General features: G+C 38.2%; 1 protein-coding gene across 5 annotated transcripts in view; it reads right to left on the bottom strand.

Moving 5' to 3' along the window:
* CLOCK (clock circadian regulator) overlaps positions 1 to 19867 on the bottom strand; it is a 125167-nt gene that overhangs the window by 13138 nt on the left and 92162 nt on the right. For all 5 annotated transcript variants that reach the window (XM_030922289.1, XM_010362918.2, XM_030922284.1 and 2 more), the window contains 12 exons: positions 19567 to 19680; positions 19311 to 19429; positions 16593 to 16675; positions 16275 to 16381; positions 14052 to 14199; positions 13443 to 13518; positions 10160 to 10301; positions 8847 to 8947; positions 8229 to 8318; positions 3610 to 3762; positions 2649 to 2861; positions 1395 to 1597 (listed from right to left, as the gene is read on the bottom strand). In XM_030922289.1, the coding sequence (XP_030778149.1) occupies positions 1395 to 1597; positions 2649 to 2861; positions 3610 to 3762; positions 8229 to 8318; positions 8847 to 8947; positions 10160 to 10301; positions 13443 to 13518; positions 14052 to 14199; positions 16275 to 16381; positions 16593 to 16675; positions 19311 to 19429; positions 19567 to 19680 (1549 nt within the window). The remainder of the gene's footprint in view (positions 1 to 1394; positions 1598 to 2648; positions 2862 to 3609; positions 3763 to 8228; positions 8319 to 8846; positions 8948 to 10159; positions 10302 to 13442; positions 13519 to 14051; positions 14200 to 16274; positions 16382 to 16592; positions 16676 to 19310; positions 19430 to 19566; positions 19681 to 19867) is intronic.

Raw genomic sequence — 19867 nt, 5'->3', positions numbered from 1 at the left:
CTCTAAAGTATTCATCATACCAAACAATACTGATTTGTTTATCTTTCTATTGCTTTTACTAGTCTGGTCTTTCCCTTGGGGAAGGGACGATGCCATACTCATCTAGGTAGGCCTTCAAATGTTTGCTAAGATGTGGTTTCTGTCCTCCTCAATAGACAGATGTTCAGGGAAACGCAACTTAAAACCACAATTAAATACCACCTTACCCCAGCCAGACTGGCCATTATTAAAAAGTCAAAAAACAATAATGTTGGCGCAGATGTGGTGAAAACACTTACACACTGCTGGTGGGAATGTGAGATTTCTCAAAGAAGTAAAAGTAGATCTACCATTTGATCCAGCAATCCCACTACTGGGTATCTACCCAAAGGAAAAGAAGTCACTGTATCAAAAAGACACCTGCATACATATGTTTATCGCAGTACAATTCACAATTCCAAAGATATGGAATCAACCTAAGTGCCCATCAACCAATGAGTGAAGAAAATATGGTATGTATACACCATGGACTACTACTCAGCCATACAAAATAGAATAAAATAATGCATTCTGCAGCAACTTGGATGGAGGTGGAGGCCATTATTCTAAGTGAAGTAACTCAGAAATGGAAAACCAAATACTATATATTCTCACTGGTAAGTGGGAGCTAAGCAAAGGCATACAGAGTGATATAATAGACTTTGGAGGAGGATGGTGGGGGTGAGGGATAAAAAAACTATATATTGGATAGAATGGGCACTGCTCACGTGATCAGTGCACTAAAATAAGTCATAGATGGTTGTTTTTCCAGAGCAGGCCACAAAACCTTTCTGTAATACATGTTTAAGCACTTGAGCATTGAAATGACAACACCAAGCTCTGTGTTCAGAGCTCCCTCCCTCATCACCTTAGCTAGCTATAGACCCCTTGGCTAATTACTGAAAATTCACTTTTTTCTCATCTGGGAAATAAAAGAAGGCCTTCATGTACATTTTCTTTTAATAAATGACAATTTGAGACAATATATTTTGAGCATTTAACAAACTTAAAAAAGGTAAGCTACCCTAACCACTGTTACTACATGGACATTCTCTAGCATCTATATTGAAAAGACAAAAGCTTCACAGTGACACAGAGCCTGTCATAAACCTTTTCTAACAATGTGCCGTAGAATCTGTATTCTATAATATCTTGTAGCATATTTTTGGACAAGAAACAAAATTTGTTGTTACCCTTTAATTATGAAGTCTTTAAACAATGAATAAATTCTGTGTTTATTTCAAATTTAAGAACACTGGCTGCAGTGAGCAACACATTAAAGTCACATTAAAAAATTTGATTAAAAAATCAAATTATTGTTTTCTAATTAAATTGGTTTACAATTTTCAAAATAACAAATGAAATACAACAACTACCTTATCTGCCTGTCCTGAGTGAATGTAGTTACGGCAGCACTCTGGGTACTGTTTTGTGGCATACTAGATGGAATCTGGACCATGCTTCCGGCTGCAGGCTGAGAAATCACCATAGTGTTATACAGTGGTGCTGTGAGAGTGCTCTGTGTCTGACTGGGTAGAGATGTTTGCTGACTGTGCCCACTCAGTACATTTTGTTGACTCTGTTAAAAATAAAGAGAGATTTTATAGACAGATTAACTGAAAATAATTATTTGGGAAGTATGCTAGAATTCATTATTCTAACAATATGACAATATGACAGAGAAAGAAGTGGCAGGATATATTACTCTTGGAGAAATATAACCACAAAGGAATGACTGGTGGTAATTGAGAATGAATTAGTCTTGAATATCTTGCTGGAAGGCAAGCTATGACTTTAGAAAGAAGTGTGACTATAATAGAGATGATATAAAATATACCCGAAGAATTTCTGTTAAATGCCCAAAGTGAATAACTAATTAGTGGGTATTTTTCTATTTTTCATTTAAATCCTTGGGATTTACAGTCACAGACGTACAGTAATTGCCAATATTTTCTGGAAAAGTCAATAAACCATTACTGCCCCCTGCCCCAACAGTCTATTCTGCACCAACAGGCTTCCTGGTCAGCCTCTTGAGCAAGTCATACCTTTTTAACATACAGAAATAGTTAAGTTACAGTAACTTGGTATAATTACTAGACTACATCTTTAAACAGATTGTGACATATTTTAAAGCTCGGCTGGGTGCAGTGGCTCACGCCTGTAATCCCAGCACTTTGGGAGGCTGAGGTGGGTGATCACCTGAGGTCAGGAGTTCGAGATCAGCCTGGCCAACATGGTGAAACCCCATCTCAACAAAAATACAAAAATTAGCCCGGCGTGGTGGCGGGTGCCTGTAATCCCAGCTATTCAGGAGGCTGAGGCAGGAGAATCGCTTGAATCCAGGAGGCGGAGGTTTCAGTGAGCTAAGATCATGCCATTGCACTTCAGCCTGGGCAATAGGAGCAAAACTGTCTCAAAAAAAAAAAAAAAAAAAAAAAAAAAAGCTGAAAATATTTGATACTGACATGATTTGCACAAAATATTTTCATGATCACTTTCAATGCTATACTTTCTAAATATGATTAAATTTTGAAATGATATTTTATCATTAGAGCTTTATTTCTGTTTCAGCAATAGTGTGCATTCCAAACACTGACCACTCCATAGCCTGCTGTGCTCAGTAACATTACCTGAGTTGATGTATTACTCTGTAAAGTCTGTTGTTGTATCATGTGCTGAGTTGTGCCAATGTGTCCAGTATTCATTCCACTTTGAATCTGGTTAGTAGGAACAACTTGGCCTTGCATATTTATAGGTGCAAGTTGCTGGATGTTAGATGAATTTCCAGAAGAAAGTTGAACAGAACCAAAATTCAACCCAGGATTTGATTGCTGCAAAAACATCTTTAAAAATAAAGATTATGTTAAAATGAGCTTTGTAGATTGAAAAGAAGAATGAGAGCATTAAAAAGAAGGCAAAATCAAGTTACAAAGTACGTTTAAAAAGCAAGTAACAAGGTTAAGTCACTTTGAAGAATTAGCAATAAATAATTAGTGAATAAAACATGAAACTTCATATTCAATCTTTCAGTTATCTTAATTCTATGTTTCCAATTGTTAGAAAAAGTGTAACTCGGTGCTACTCAGTCTGTGGACTGATAGCTCTATATCACTTATCATTATACTTTATAATATGAGACAGAAGTAGTTTTCACTCCGTTTCCCTTTACCAAAGTCATAGTCTCCTGGAGTGGTCCTGCTGGTTGGTCATATAAGACTAATTGGAATTATACATACTGGTAGTTTAATAAAAATATTACTGATGATTGATTTATAAATTCTGTACCCAAGAGGTACCTAAAACTTGATGTAAAATATAATTTTTATATTATGGATTCAAACTTACTAAAATTTGGACTGGTAAAAAAGATGACTGGAGAAACAAGGATGTTCACAGAAATACCCTCAGGAATGAATTGTCTTTAGAGACTGTAAAGTATAATCATACTGAGTAGGTAACCAGTGAATATTTATTTAACTGAGTTGATAAAACGTATCTCTTGCATCTCACTTTTAATTAAGAAAAGTTAACTTTGCTAGAAATCCAAAATGTGAATGGGATGCTTTGTTTGTGTTCAAATATAACAATTACCTGCAGCCCCTGGCCATGGACCATCTGAAGTTGTTCTTGAATTTTTCTTAGTTCTTCTTGTTGCCGATGAATATTTGCTTCTATCATGCGTGTCCGTTGTTCCAACTGGTCTTTCAGATGTTGCATGGCTCCTAATTGAGCTGAAAACTGAAACTGAAGTACCACGTATGGCAAAAGTACAAAATATTTTAGAATTACTTACTCCTTATAATTGTGCAATGTTGAAAAGTAAGCAGTGTAACACGAGTGAAGGATGCTATGCTGATTATGCCCCTTAGTTCCTAATCCACCCATCTTTGCTCTGGTTTGTGATATTGGACCTGGACCTTCAAAATATTTCTCCTTTGCCAGCAGGCACAAAGTTATCCACGTCAGTAGGTGGTGCTGGAGGGACACTGCCAAGAACGGTGCTCAACTCCTGGTTCTGGTGCTTTTCCTTCTTGCTCTTATGTCGGGAAGCCAACAGGAAGCTTCCCAGTTAGCCGTGTCAGCTCCCCGGCAGGTGGCTTTCCAGCAAGTCTCAATGACATCCTAGTGGGCAGCTTCCCTGCAAGCTTTACCAGTACCCCAGCTGATGGCTTCCAGCTCTCTAGCTCTAATCTGTGGCATGTCAGTGAACTTCTCTATTACCCAGTTGCTAGAGCCAAATCTGCCCCAAGAAGATCTGCATCTTAGCCTGGCATGGAGGGAGAGGAGGTTGGCAGCTTGGGGGGAGTCTTTTAAGTATGTTCCTTCCTTGGGTACTCTCCATCTGCCTTACAGAGTGGTTGCTCTCTGCATCTGCTATTTCAATATTCTTTTTTTGTTTGTTTGTTTGTTTGAGATAGGATCTCCCTCTGTCACCCAGGCTGTTGAGCAGCAGTGCGATCACGGCTCACTGCAGCCTTAACTTTCTGGGTTCAAGAGATCCTCCCAACTCAGCCTCCCCAGTGGCTGGAACCACAGGCATGCACCACCACACCTGGCTAATATAAAAATGTATTTTTTGGCCAGGTGCGGTGGCTCACATCTGTAATCCCAGCACTCTGGGAGGCCAAGGCAGGTGGATCACGAGGTCAGGAGATCAAGACCATCCTAGCTGACACAGTGAAACCCTGTCCCTACCAAAAAATAAAAAAAAATTAGCCGGGCGTGGTGGTGGGCACTTGTAGTCCCAGCTGCTCTGGAGGCTGAGGCAGGTGAATGACATGAACCCGGGAGGCAGAGCTTGCAGTGAGCCGAGATCACGCCACTGCGCTCCAGCCTGGACAACAGAGCAAGACTCTGTCTCAAAATAAATAAATAAATAAAAACTAAAAAAAAAAAAATATATATATATATATATATAGTAGAAATAGGGTCTTGCTGTGTTGCCCATGCTGGTCTTGAACTCTCTGGCTCAAGCAGTCTTCCTCCTTCAGCCTTTCAAAGTGCTGAGAACATAGGCATGAGCCACCACACCTAGCCTTATTCCTATATTCTTTAGGTTCTCTTTACTTCTTTTAGGAGTTAATCTGTGTTACCGTTAATACTTTTTTATATCATTCCTGTTCAAATTTCTGGTATGCTTCTGGCTTCTGACTGGATATTGACTGAATACACACACACCCTGGATTTACAAGACCTGAGCTCATATTGTGGCTATCACTTACTGGAAAAAAATTTAACTTCTTTTTTTTTTTTTTTTGAGACAGAGTCACCCAGGCTGGAATGCAGTGGTGTGATCACGGCTCATTGCAGCCTCAACCACCCAGGCTCAAGCAATCCTCGCACTTCAGCCTCCCAAGGACTACAGGCATATGCCACCATGTCCAGCTAATTTTTTTTTTTTTTTTTTAAGAGATGGGGTCTCACATGTTGCCCAGTCTGGTGTTGAACTCCTGAGCTCAGGCAATCCTCCCACAAGCCACCGTGCCCAGTCGTATTTAAACTTCTTAGCTTCATTTTTACCCCTTAACAAAGGAAAAAGTAGTCTGCACCTGGAGTTAATTTGTATCAATTTCTGTCATCCCTAGAATGTCCTGTATGTGTACATGAGTAGAATTACTCAAAGTTGCAAAAATATGACAGATAACCAATAATAATATTTTCACTTCTATCTTCAATGGAAACTATCCTCAGGTAAGTACAGCACATGTGCTTTTAAAGACTAGGCAAGTATGAATGAATAAACACATACATGAATGAAAATAACATTATGTTTTCAATCTTATTTCTCTGTTTTATTTGAGTCATGAGCAGCTCCTATTTTCTTCTGCTTATAATTTAGCCAAATTTGGTGATTCATCTCTTAAGTCTATACAGGCTCTTTAATTATTCCCATGAATTTTCAGTACATGATACAGTGTAAGAGCAGGAAGAGTTTCTCTTTATTGGAAGGAAATCTGGCTTAAAGTAGCCTCTTACAGTGAACTGTATGTAAAAGCGAGAAATGTCCTTCCCATCCAAAGCTTTTTAACTCCATCTTGAATAGTCTGTATTCGGGATACTAAATTACATTTCAGAGCACACAACTTTGATTTCGGAAATTAACAATAACCAGACCATATCATATATTAAATTATACTAGCTTGAGAAAATATAAATTAATTTAGTACCTCAACTCCCTCAAGCTTTTTTTTTTTTTTTTAATTAGTCAATGTGTTATAATTATGGCCAGGCATGGTAGCTCACAGCTGTAATCCCAGGACTCTGGGAGGCTGAGGTGGGCAGAATGCTTGAGTCCAGGAGTTTGAGACCAGCCTGGGCAACATGGTGAAACCCCGTCTTTACTGAAAATATAAAAATTAGCCAGGTGTGGTGGCATGCGCCCTTAGTCCCAGCTACTTGGGAGGCTGAGGAGAGAAGATCGCCTGAGCCCAGGAAGCAGAGGTTGCAGTAAGCCGAGATAGCGCCACTGCACTCCAGCCTGGGTGACGGGGTGAGGCGTTGTCTCAAAAAATTAAAAAATAAAAAAGTTAACATTTATATCATACAAATGTTATTTTATTATAACTAAAGTTATTTGTACCCTTGGACAAGCATTATATTGCTATCACTTAAAGGATTTCTATCAAGTACAAAAAGAAAATAGTAACAAACACAGAAGGCAGGATAACAGGAAGTAAAACCACAGAACTGAGGGAAAGCATTTGGTTTTATTAGTGAACAAAATGTGAGATATGAATGCTTACTAACATTTTTGATATAGTACATATCTTTTATTTCATGAAAATATTCCCATAAAATGTTAAGAAATGCTTTAGAATCCTGAGATTAAAAAACTAATAATAAAGTATGTATCTCCTATCATATATGTATAACTTAAATAACCATATAAGATAGAGCTTTTTTTTTTTTTTTTTTTTTTTTTTTTTTTGAGATGGAGTCTCACTCTTATTGCCCAGGTAGGAGTGCAGTGGTGTGATCTCAGCTCACTACAACGTCCGCCTCCGGGTTCAAGCGATTCTCGTTACTCAGACTCCCAAGTAGCTGGGATTGCAGGCGCCTACGACCACGCCCGGCTGATATTTATATTTTTAGTAGAGACGGGGTTTCCCCAGGTTGGCCAGGCTGGTCTCGAACACCCTACCTCAGGTGATCCACCCGCCTCAGCCTCCCAAAGTGCTGGGATTACAAGAGTGAGCCACCACGCCTGGCCCAGATAGAGCTATTTTTAAAAAAATACTGTTTTACCTCTTATTAATGATCATTCCTTGAAATCAAGACCTGCTAAGTTAAGGTATATTTAATGCCAAACAAAACAGAAAAGCTGAAGAAAAATACTATTTCTCCGTAGTATTTTTAATGTGTTTGAGGCACTGAAAGAGTACAGAGTCATAAATTACAAGTTGGGAAGTTAGGCTCCAAAGTAACGCAGCATCACTTTTGGAATTACTCCCTCCTTTTCTGGCTACTTTCCACTTTCAGGCCTCCTTCTGAACTTAGGCCAAGGAACAATTCTAGAAAGCTTTCCTTCACTTCCTCAGATTGCATTAAGGATTCACACAATGTGCTTACATATCAACTTATATACCTTCAGCACAGGCAATATAATGTGGAATTGTAGTTATCTGTCATTCCCTCTAGATGTAATGGTTTTTTAGTATAGATATTATATTTGTACTGTCAGCATCTGCAATGCCTGTTACACACAAGGAACTCAATAAATATCGAAAGAATGAATATACAAATAAAGTTACTCAATTCTTCCAATATTCATAGGAAGAACAAAATGCACAGCTATATTTCATCTTTAATATCTTTATGTCTATAGTGTTTCTCAATGAGGGAGTGTTATGGCATATTAAGCAAGACAATTCTTTGTTGTGCAAGACTGTCATGCACCCTGAAAGATAATTAGTATTCCTGGACCATGCTCACTAAGGGCCAGTGATACCCCACAATCATTACGACAATCAAAAATGTCCCCAGATATCCTAAATGGCCCCGGTTAAGATTCACTGCATCTGTAACTATAATTATATATGTGCGTGCGTGCGTGTCTGCGTGTGTGTGTGTATGTGCTCCTACCTCGGCCTCCCAAGTAGCTGCGGTTACAGGTGCTTGCCAGCAAGCATGGATTTTTTTTTTTAATTACATTAGCTTAAAAGCAATTTATCATTTTCAAATATGCAACTGAAACAAAAACCAAAAAATACCTGGGACATGCCTTGTGGAATTGGTAAATTTGTAGCTTGAGACATCACTGGCTGTGTTAATGATGAACCAACAGACTGGGAATTTATGGACTAGAGCAAAATAAAAAATAACACTGAAGTGATTCTCATTCCCATACATGAGTACTTTCAGCAGAAATATCAATATGATATTCATATTAATAAACTTACCATTTGCCTCATATTTTTGTTAGATGAATACAGCTATGTCTTCCCGTCTATACAGGAAAGGCCTGTTCCCTATCTATATTTTATTTTCCAAGGAACTTCCTATAGTACACCTTGAACAAGCTCTCAATAAAAGCTGGCCAGACTTAAGACAATTGGTATTTGAACTCAGACATAAAACAGCTATCAATTATGAGCTTTCCACAATTAAAAAAAAAAAAAAACTAACATTTTACTTGAAAAATAATTGAAAGGACTGATACATATGACAACCACTTCACACAAAAAAAGGAAGTCTTGAGCGTCACATATCAGTAACTATTTCGATCTTTACAAAGAGGGATAACAAATCAATGAATTTCTGAAGATTTAGATCATTTTTTCCCCTCTTAATAAATCTTTATTCAGAAGAATATCCACTAAAGAGCTTACCTGACTACTAAATGATGACCTTCTTTGCACCATCTTCTCATGAGCTGGTAAATGCTGCCTGGGCGGAGTGCTCGTATCTGTCGGGATTTTGGTTGGTGTTGCTGAAGTCATTCAACAAAATTAGAAGAGCATTAGTACTCTAAGATTAATCTCAAAATGCATTTCAGTTAATAAAAATGGCTTTTGAATTATTTTTCCAAACCATTCAATGAAAGTGAACTCCATGACAGATGATTCAATGTAGTTACTTCTATCTTTTTATGAGCACAAAGAAAATATTTTAAATAGGAAAACTTTAAATACAAAAAGTTACTAATTTAATGACAATTATACAAGTCTTCATAAAGAGAAGACAATAAAAAAACTTTCAAAAAGCAAACCTAAGAACACTTACTGGCCCTACAGTAAAAAACACAATAAATAGTTGCCTTTCTTTTTTTTTTTTTTTTTTGAGACGGAGTCTCACTGTGTCGCCTGGGCTGGAGTGCAGTGGCCGGATCTCAGCTCACTGCAAGCTCCGCTGCCTCCCGGGTTCACGCCATTCTCTCGCCTCAGCCTCCCGAGTAGCTGGGACTACAGGCGCCCGCCACCTCGCCTGGCTAGTTTTTTGTATTTTTTAGTAGAGACAGAGTTTCACCATGTTAGCCAGGATGGTCTTGATCTCCTGACCTCGTGATCTGCCCGTCTCGGCCTCCCAAAGTGCTGGGATTACAGGCTTGAGCCACCGCGCCCGGCCTAATAGTTGCCTTTCTTTTTGAGGGATGATTAAAAACACCACCACCACCATTACCACCTACACATTTTAATAGGCTACTTGAAGAACTTAGTTCTTTGCTAAAAGTGGGCAATGTGCCTTTAACTCACTGGAAAGGTTAATATATTTCAGAAATGTAAAAACTTATAATTTTAAAGAAGCATTTGGGCCGGGCGCGGTGGCTCAAGCCTGTAATCCCAGCACTTTGGGAGGCCGAGACAGGCGGATCACAAGGTCAGGAGATCGAGACCATCCTGGCTAACACGGTGAAACCCCGTCTCTACTAAAAAACACAAAAAACTAGCTGGGCGAGGTGGCGGGCGCCTGTAGTCCCAGCTACTCGGGAGGCTGAGGCAGGAGAATGGCGTGAACCCGGGAGGCGGAGCTTGCAGTGAGCTGAGATCCGGCCACTGCACTCCAGCCTGGGTGACAGAGCAAGACTCCGTCTCAAAAAAAAAAAAAAAAAAAAAAAGAAGAAGCATTTGATGAGAAATGCTGATATAAGTAACTAACAGTTTAGTTACTTTAAAGAAGTCTGCTTTGACTTAAGGGTACTCACAGGAAGGGTCTGAGACTGCTGTGTGAGATGATTTTCTTGAACTCCGAGAAGAGGCAGAAGGGGTTGGGCTGTGATCAAACCTTTCCAATGCTTCCTTGAGACTGACTGTGTTTATACGATTATCTGACCCAGAATCTTGGCTCTAAGGAGACAGAGTAAAATAAATGTTTTCTTGTGGTTCAGTTCAGAGATCTCAAATTCACAATACTGTTATCAACGACAACAAAAAAATCAGTTTTTGTCTGTAACAAGGCAAAAGTACCTGTATGTACATACACATGTAAAGAAATGAAAATTTGTGTTATAGCCAGAAAGTTTTGGCTTCATTTACTATTAAAAAAAAAAAAAACAGAAGAAGAATGAAGTTGGAATCTCTTACACCACATGCAAAAATTAACTCAAGACCAAGTGTGGTGCCTCCCACCTGTAATCTCAGCACTTTGGGAAGCTGACGCAGGTGGACCACCTGAGGTCAGGAGTTTGAGACCAGCCTGGCCAACATGGTGAAACCCCTTCTCTACCAAAAATACAAAAATTAGCCAGGCATGGTGGCAGGTGCCTGTGATCCCAGCTACTTGGGAGGCTGAGGCAGGAGAATCCCCTGAACCGAGGAGGCGAAGGTTGTAGTGAGCCGAGATCCTGCCACTGCATTCTAGCCTGGGCAAAAGAGCAAGACTCCATCTCAAAAAAAACAAACAAAAAAAAAAAACAACTCAAAATGAGTCACAGACCTAAACGTTAACAACTAAAACTATGTAACACTTAGAAGAAAACATATGGGAGAAAGCCAGGTGAATGCCTGTGATGCCAACTACCCAGGAAGCTGAGGCAAGAGAACTGCTTAAGCCCAGGAGCTAGAGTGTCATAGTTTCATACAGCGACACTAATCTTTCCCATCACCAATGTTTCTTTCTCCATCATCTCATTCTCATCTGTATACAAACATGCTGTTATTTCTCTCAACTTAAAAAAAAAAAAACAAGGCAAAAACTTCCTTTAAGCCCACTTTCCCTTCCTACCACTGCCCCATTTCTCTTCTCTTTGTAGCAAAACCCATCCCTATTCACTGTCCCTAATTCCCCCATCCTGGAAAATTCTCTTTTAAACCCACTCTAATCATGCTTTCACCCACACTACTACTCCACAAAATCTGTTATTATTGATCACCAATGAATTAAATGTTAAAGTCAATGCTCAGTTCTCAGCACTCATCTAAAATTTAACTTATTTCAGCTGAATCTGATAAAGCTGATCATTCACTCCTCACTGATACTCTTGTCTTCTAAGTAACTACCTGGTTTTATTCCTAACTCACTAGTTATTACCCCCCTGTTGTTGATTCTTCCTTGTCTCCATCACCTCTTAATACTGGAGTGCTCCAAGACATGCCCATCCCCTTGGTGATCCCATCAAGACTCACGATTTTTTTTTTTTTGAGACGGAGTCTCACGCTGTCACCCAGGCTGGAGTGCAGTGGCCGGATCTCAGCTCACTGCAAGCTGCGCCTCCCGGGTTTACGCCATTCTCCTGCCTCAGCCTCATGAGTAGCTGGGACTACAGGCGCCCACCACCTCGCCCAGCTAGTTTTTGTATTTTTTAGTAGAGACGGGGTTTCACCATGTTAGCCAGGATGGTCTCGATCTCCTGACCTCGTGATCCGCCCGTCTCGGCCTCCCAAAGTGCTGGGATTACAGGCTTGAGCCACCGCGCCCGGCCAAGACTCACGATTTTTAAACCATCCACACACTGAAGTTTCTCAAAAATATCTCAGAAGGACCTTGTCCCTAAACCCCAGGTGGATCATGATGCTGGCAGTAAATATGGTGAGAAAGTAGACATAGCTGGAGTGTATTTTGGAAATAGGGCAATTTAGGATTTACTAGGATTGAATCTTTGCATGAAGGAAAAAGAAGGATAATTAATCTCTGTATTACTTAAGTTTTCGTAACAGTCCCCTAATCAAGAAACCCTAGATTTTAAGAACATTTCTCAGAAAACAATGTCTTTTACCAAAACATACTATATCCTCTTCTTCTAAACATACAAAACCTCTTTGGAAAAGTTCTTTCACATGGGATCTATGAAAGCAGGGAAGTTGTTTGCATTATTCAATGCTGTATTCTCAGCATCTAGAGCCATGCTGGGTAGAAGGTACTTTACAACATTTGTTGAATGACTGAATGACATCCACCATATTGTCCCCTGGAATGTTGCCTATTTAAGTCAAGTTTTATATAGATTTTTGACTCTTTTCATTCCACTTATTTTCTGCAGGTCCAAAAATACTGTGGTAGGCAATTTCTGACATGGCTCACAATTCCTGCCTCCTGGTATTCGTGCCCTTGTATAATCCTCCCACTTTGAGTGTGGGCTGGACCTACTGATTTCCTTCTATAATGCACAGAATAGACAAAAGTGGTGAGATATCAACTCTGTGATTAGTTTACAAAAGACTGTGACTTCCAACTTATAGTTTCTCTCCCTGGCTCATCTTGCATGCTTGCTCTGATGGAAAAGGTCACCTGGAAAGGAATTGAGGATAGCCTTCAGCCAGCAAGAAACCAAGGCCCTCAGTCCAACTGCCCATGAGAAACTTGTGTGCCAGCAACCACTAAGTGAGGTGGAAACAGATTCCACCTCAGTTGAACTTTGAGATGACTGTGGCTCCCACCAACACCTTGATTATAGCCTCATGACAGAATCTGAAGTAGAGGGCCCAGCTAAACTATGCCTGGATTCTTGATTCACCAAACTAGGAGATAATAAGTGTGTTGTTTTATATCACTAAATTTTGGAGTTAGTTGTTACACAGCTATAGATAACTAATATACTACACTTTTGACCTGATATAACAAAAAAGAAACCAGAGTCCAAATTCTGACTATAATTTCCCAGCCAGTGTCTTTAGGGGAGATTTTTTTCCCCTCTTGAAACCCCAATTTCAGTATTTTCAAAGTGGGGGTATTATCTACCAGATAAAAGTATCTGAAGTGTAAATTATATTTCATAACTCATATAAATAACCTAGCCAGAGACTGGTACATCACTGGGAATAAATGGTAGTTTTAATCTGAGATCAGAATGTCTCTCATCCAATTTTCTTTTTAGAGGCAGGTGAGACTCTAAAATATTAAATTAAAAATAAGTAGTAAAGTATAATCACATCCCTGTTATAAGTGAGGAAATAAAGTATTTGAAAAATAATTTTCCTATTAATTTTCGAGTTTCATCTTTCATTGGGGAGAAACTAAAAATCATGTTTTTTAAATTATAGGAAACATACTTTGTCAGCAGCTGTCTCAGGAAGAGACTCTTCAATGCCAAGTTCTCGTCGTCTTTCAGCCCTAACTTCTGCATAACTACAAATGGAAAAAATAATCAAATTTTAGTGTTTGGTCATTCACTTAAAATACTGCACAGTTGTAACTATTCAGTGTTATGTGTCTCATCTGCTCATCTAGACTATTTGCTATGTGCTACACAAATCTAAAATATACCTGTAATGTCTTAATTTAACTTGCATTTTTCTAGGTATCTTAAAGTTTCAAACACTGCTATAAATGATCCATAACCCCACAATACTTAAATTAAGAAAAACTAAGTAAAGGAAGTGTATGCTTATCTACCTACAGTTTTCCTTTTACATGACTGACACTGCTACATAAATGACAGTAATAATTTCTGCTGTAAAGCACAAAACTTGTATCAAGCCTTATATATCTGTATCATTCCTATATTTATATATAATGCTTATAGCAACATTGAAAGGATGTATCAGAAATTGAGAAAAGAGCACTTTGTAGTTCTTTAACAAGTTACGCATAAAAGTTACATTGCCAAAATCATCATAGGATGTTACAATAATTCAGAAATTCTCTAAAAGAATTATTACCTTACTACAGTGTGAGTACAAACAATAAACTCTGGCCTTGAATTCCACTGATGGTAAGTGATATAATAATGAGTCTGAAGCCAAATCCACTGTTGCCCTTTAGTCAGGAACCTATAATAACATGATTTGCCTTTCCCATATTGCATTACTAAAAGGAAAATAGAAAAATATTTTTTCTTTAATTCATATTAGTTACAAAGAATCTGTTTTTTAACCAAAAGCTATCATTTACATTTAAGTTTACATATACTATTCTTTTTCAGGCCTTTTGATAACATATATGTCAATATGAAAATGGTATTCTTTAGAGCTGGTTTAAGGTCCCAAGCAATGATCAGATCTTCTACAGTGCCCAACTCAGAGCTAGTCACTGCTGATCTTACAATCTTTCCATACACAATTAACTTCCGAATACTTAAGAATTCACACTGCTGACTTCCTCCTGCCTAGATATACAGAGGGTAATAACAATAAATAATCACCCCTGAGTTTTTTCTCCTAGCTACTCTGGCAGGCACAGAACCTTCAAAGCATTTAATTTTAAATCTTAACTAACCAAAATCAAAATAACTTCACTGTCTGAAGTAACTGAGTGCAGTAACTGCCAAAACATGTGCTGTAGATTTTAAGTTCTGAAGCCTTTTAACAGATATTAAGCAAAAAAATGGGTTTTGGGCCGGGTGAGGTGGCTCATGCCTGTAATCTCAGTACTTTGGGAAGCAGAGGTGGGCGGATCACTTGAGGTCAGGAGTTTGAGACCACCCTGTCCTACATAGTGAAACCCCATTTCTACTGAAAATACAAAAATTAGCCAGGCATGGTGGCACATGCCCGTAATCCCAGCTACTCAGGAGGCTGAGGTAACAGAATCACTTGAACCCGGGAGGTGGAGGTTGCAGTGAGCTGAGATGCGCTACTGCACTCCAGCCTGGGTGCCAAAGCAAAACTCCATTTCAAAAAAAAAAAGGGGGGGGGGGGTTGTAGTTAAATTAATTTGGGAAACTTTCGTGTCTTCACTTTTCTCAAAACCTACAGTATGCTACTGCACGTGCAGATTCTCTGAGGGATTATGAAGTGTTTCCCCGTCTTCCTTGACTAAAAAGTCTTTTTTGTATGGACCAATATTTGGTGGAACAAAGCTTAGGAAATGCTGGTCAAGGATCTCTCAATCTCTCCCCCAATTCCCCCTACCTCGCCGCCACCGCCTCTCACTCTCTAAGGTGGAAATCAAGGTCTACAGACAAACTTGCTGTCCAAAGTTACCCAGCTAGTTAATACAGGTATCAGCTCTTTACACAACATCATGGCACTTAATGCCCATATCTTTTGTGCTGAAATGACTTTACTCTGAAAATTTTCCATAGAGTTAATGCTATTATACAACCTGCTTCATTTTCATACACAGAGGTTTATAAAAGCAGCATAAAATGTTATGAAAAGGTCTAAAATATCTAGTTAGGCTTTAGTGAACGACTCAAGAGGGTAAGCATCTGGGAGGAAGAACAGAGAAGCAAATAAAACATATCATTAAGACAAACCTCATCATTAAAACAAACTTCTAAAATAAATACACGTGATAAAAGAGTCGGCCTAGGCTCCAATCCTGTCTCTGCCACCAATGAGCTATGAAATTATGGGTGAATTATTTAGCCTTACTGTGTTTTCAGCTTACTCATGAAGACAATAATATCTACCTTTTAGAACTGTGATGGAGAATAATGGAGGTAATAGATGTAAAGGATTTAGAACAGTGCCTGGCACAAAGGATAATGCTCCTGCTCTTAACAACAATAATAATAAGCAGGTAACACCAAACACTTACTATGAGCTTTCTAAGACAGATTTTCCAAACATGTAGCTAGCTCCTGAAAAGATTCACATGCCTCAAAATCAAAATTTAGGAAACAATATTTCAAAAGTTTGACATATTACAATTTTCAAAGGAATCTACTTCTCTTACTCCAGATATAGAGCTCACATGCTTCAGAACAAGGTGTATTAGATGCTATATTATGAAATTCTACTTATTATAAAAATAGGAACAAGTTTAATTTAAACTTGATCAATAATTCCCACTAGATTGGTTATATACACAGAGCAAAATCTTTTAGTACATTTCAAAAATATGAAAATGATTATAAATCTGTGTCTTATACCTATAATTTCAGGGGGACTTCTGTTTATATAAAGTTATTATCACCAGAAATGTTAAAATCTACTTACAGTGCTCATGACATTTCGCCAAATTCTCTAGGTCATCCACATGATAGTAATCATAGCCTGATGTTCCCAGAACTTCAAATGGCAAATATCCTATTATAGGTGGTGCCCTAAATTACACACAAAAATCATTATTATAAGTTTTTCCATGATAAGAAATATTCCAACTAGAAATAAAACTGGGGGGGAGGCTTTATTTTTAAAAAATGGGAACAGGTTTCAAAGTCCTAATTTAAAAAAGAGTTTCCTCTTGAAATCCATTAATTTTAAGAATTATATAACATGACTACTACCTTTCCATGGAATTAAAAAAGGAGTTACCTGTGATCTAGAAACAGAAATTTCCATTCTAAACTATGTCTAGATGTAAACTCTTCATTGGGTTCTTCAACAGTGCACATTTCCTACAAATAAATAATTAAAATTCATAAATACTTTGTGTCCTTAAGAATATTAAATATTGCTACATATAAAAATAAAAGTCATGGCCAGGCGCGGTGACTCACACCTGTAATCCTAGCACTTTGGGAGGTTGCGGTTGAAGTGGGCAAATCACTTAGGTCAGGCGTTCGAGACCAGCCCGGCCAACATGGTGAAACCCCATTTCTACTAAAAATACAAAAAATAGCAGGGCACAGTGATGGGTGCCTGTAATCCCAGCTACTCGGCAGGCTGAGGCAGCAGAATCACTTGAACCCAGGAGGTGGAGGTTAAATAAATAAATTGTCATTACTAGATAACTTTTCCTAAACAAGTTAGTTGTTTCTATGTATGTATGTATATGTTTACTTATTTGTTTCAGACTCTGTCACTCAGGCTGGAGTGCAGTGGTGTGATCTCAGCTCACTGCAGCCTCAACATTCCGGGCTCAAGTGATCCTCCTGCCTCAGCATCCTAAGTAGCTGAGACAATAGGGATGCACCACCACGCCCGGCTAATTTTTGTATTTTTATTTGTAGAGATGGGGGTCTCACTATGTTATCTAGGCTGGTTTTCAACTCTTGGGCTCAAACAACCTGCCTACCACAGCCTCCCAAAGTGCTGAGATTCTAGGCATAAGCTAAAATGCAGGCCCTTCTAAACAAGTTAATACGTTTTACTTTTCCAGTACTAAAGAATGTGGTAATAAATACCTTCAGATGCAAGCTTTTGGGTGGGTACTTCTCACTCTACACATTTTCCATTCACACATGCCTATAAACACTTCATCAAAATTCAGACCTCTCTCCTGAATTACAGATCCATATTTCCAACTATCTGAATGTCCTCACACATCTCAAATTCAGTATGTCCTAAAATAAACTAATTGCTTTACTCCTCACACCCAGTCACACAATCTTCTATATTATTCTATACATGTATAGTGGCCAGTGTCTAGAAATCTGATAGTTAAAACATACTTTCATTTTTACCTTTCATCATCTAAGGTAAAACTATTAAATCTTTTAATATGTTTTAATATCTTTTAATGGCCACTATTAAATCTTTTCCATTTCATCTAAGTATTTAAAAAATCAATTCCATCTCATCCATCTTGAGTGCATTAATTTAGACCCCTGCCATCACTGATTTGCTACAGTGTTCACCAGTCTCCCTGTCCTTTAACTCATCTTCTCCTCTAGGGCCAACTCATCTTCTCTTCTATTACCTTACTAATACTCAAATATTATATGACTTCCCTGCTAAAAAACCTGTAATGGTTCCTTGTGCTAAACTCTCTTCAGCATGGAGAAATAAAAAAGAAATAAATAAATTTTATTTCTGGTTTCTGATTACTTTTGTAGCCTTACCTTACCTCCCACTATCTCTTCCCCCTCCACACACTAACCCTAGACTCTAGTTATACTAAACAATGTATTCCATCCTGCCTCTGTGTCCCTGAATGATCTGCAGCAAACTGTAATAGCTGTGAGGTTGGGCTTTGAGAAAAAAATAATTATTAATTAATCGAATCAAGTCCCAGTTTCATCACTAATAGCTGAGACTTTGGGTAAGTAACTTAACTTCCCTAAGCCTCTGTTTCCTTATAATGTAAAATGAGGGATCGTAATAGCATCTACCTTATAGGGCTGTCATAAGAATTAAATGAGATAATGCATGTAAAATATACAGCATGTAGTAAGCACTCAAACGTTAACAACTATTATTTCGTAAGATCAAAACAAACAGAGCAAGACTGGTTTAAGATCTTCTAATAATTCAGTACTTTGTCCTATACTAAGATGTCCCCCCAAATTTATCTGAGACAGTGAGACTCTTGTCTCAAAATAAAATACAAACACAGTTCACTGAAGCCTCGACCTCCTGGGCTCAAATGATCCTCCCACCTCAGCCTCCTGAGTAACTTGAGACCACAGGTGTGTAACACCATGCCTGGCTAATTTTTTGTATTTTTTGTAGAGATGGGGTCTTGTCATGTTGCCCAGGCTGGTCTCAAACTCCTGGGCTCAGGCAATCCTCTCACCTTGCCCTCCCAAAGTGCTGGGATTACAGGCATGAGTTGCCTCGCCTGGCCCCACCTAAATTTTAAATCTTAGCCTGGCTGCCTTTTTCCAGTCAGTTTCTAGTGGTTGAACTATTTCACTTTTCCACTTCCCTACTAATCACGTGTTTGTTGGGCCCAGGAAATAAAAACAAAATACTTAATTTTACATTTGAAAAGTTAAGTTATATGTAGTAAAGAGTCACTTGTACATTTCAAATAAAAATTTAAAAGTGACCTTCTAAAAATAAAGATTCCAAAAACCTAGATTTTTGGACTTTCCCTTTTAATAATGAACCATACACAAAAGGATCCTCAAATCTTCCACAAAAGTAGGGCATATTGATATATAATAATCACTGGTTAACTGCAAAGGATATATACTAAAAAATTAGTTATACAATTTAATGAGTGTCTTGATAACTTGTCGTTTCAAAAGTATTATCATGCATATTTAATGACTCAAAGCCATTCCACCTCATTGTCTGCAGAAAGTTTCAGGCAGTTCTCAGCATATGAACTGAAATCCCCTTAGGGAAATAAAATTAGAAACATACCTTGATGAACTGAGGTGTAGCTAACCTGACAGTAGCTACAAAACAAACTCTATCTTCATAAGATGGCCTATGTGTGCGTTGTATAGTTCCTTCAAAACCATTGTGTGCTGAAGAGGATACTAAAACAATAGGGAAAAAGGTATCGTGAGTTATGCAAGCAAAACCTAGTTGTTACTGATATTCAAACATCTATGTCTTTAAGAGCATAGAAAAATAACAAGTTAAAACACATTGTGAGAGAAGCATTTTAACTCACCACTGTTTAAAGATTTGAAATTTCCTATAAACTTTACATATTCATAGGTAGATGGCTCCTTTGGGTCCATTGTTCCTCGGAGCATATGACAACAGAATTCTAATTGATTTTTTGCTGAAATAAAGAGATTTAAAAAGTCACATATTTGTGATATAAAACAATGATATACCACATAAAATAAGATCACAAAAGTTGTGTAAGTTCACAAGCATTATTTTCCCCAACAGAAGTCGTCAATGACATTTAGTTCATAAAAGCAGAGTAACTTCAGGAGAAGACCTCACTTTGTCTTTAACAGGGA

Source organism: Rhinopithecus roxellana, chromosome 2 (genome assembly GCF_007565055.1).
Source record: "Rhinopithecus roxellana isolate Shanxi Qingling chromosome 2, ASM756505v1, whole genome shotgun sequence".
In the NCBI taxonomy this organism is placed as follows: Eukaryota; Metazoa; Chordata; class Mammalia; order Primates; family Cercopithecidae; genus Rhinopithecus; species Rhinopithecus roxellana.
Note: the sequence above shows the minus strand (reverse complement) of the source record. Positions and strands in the feature narration are given on the sequence as shown.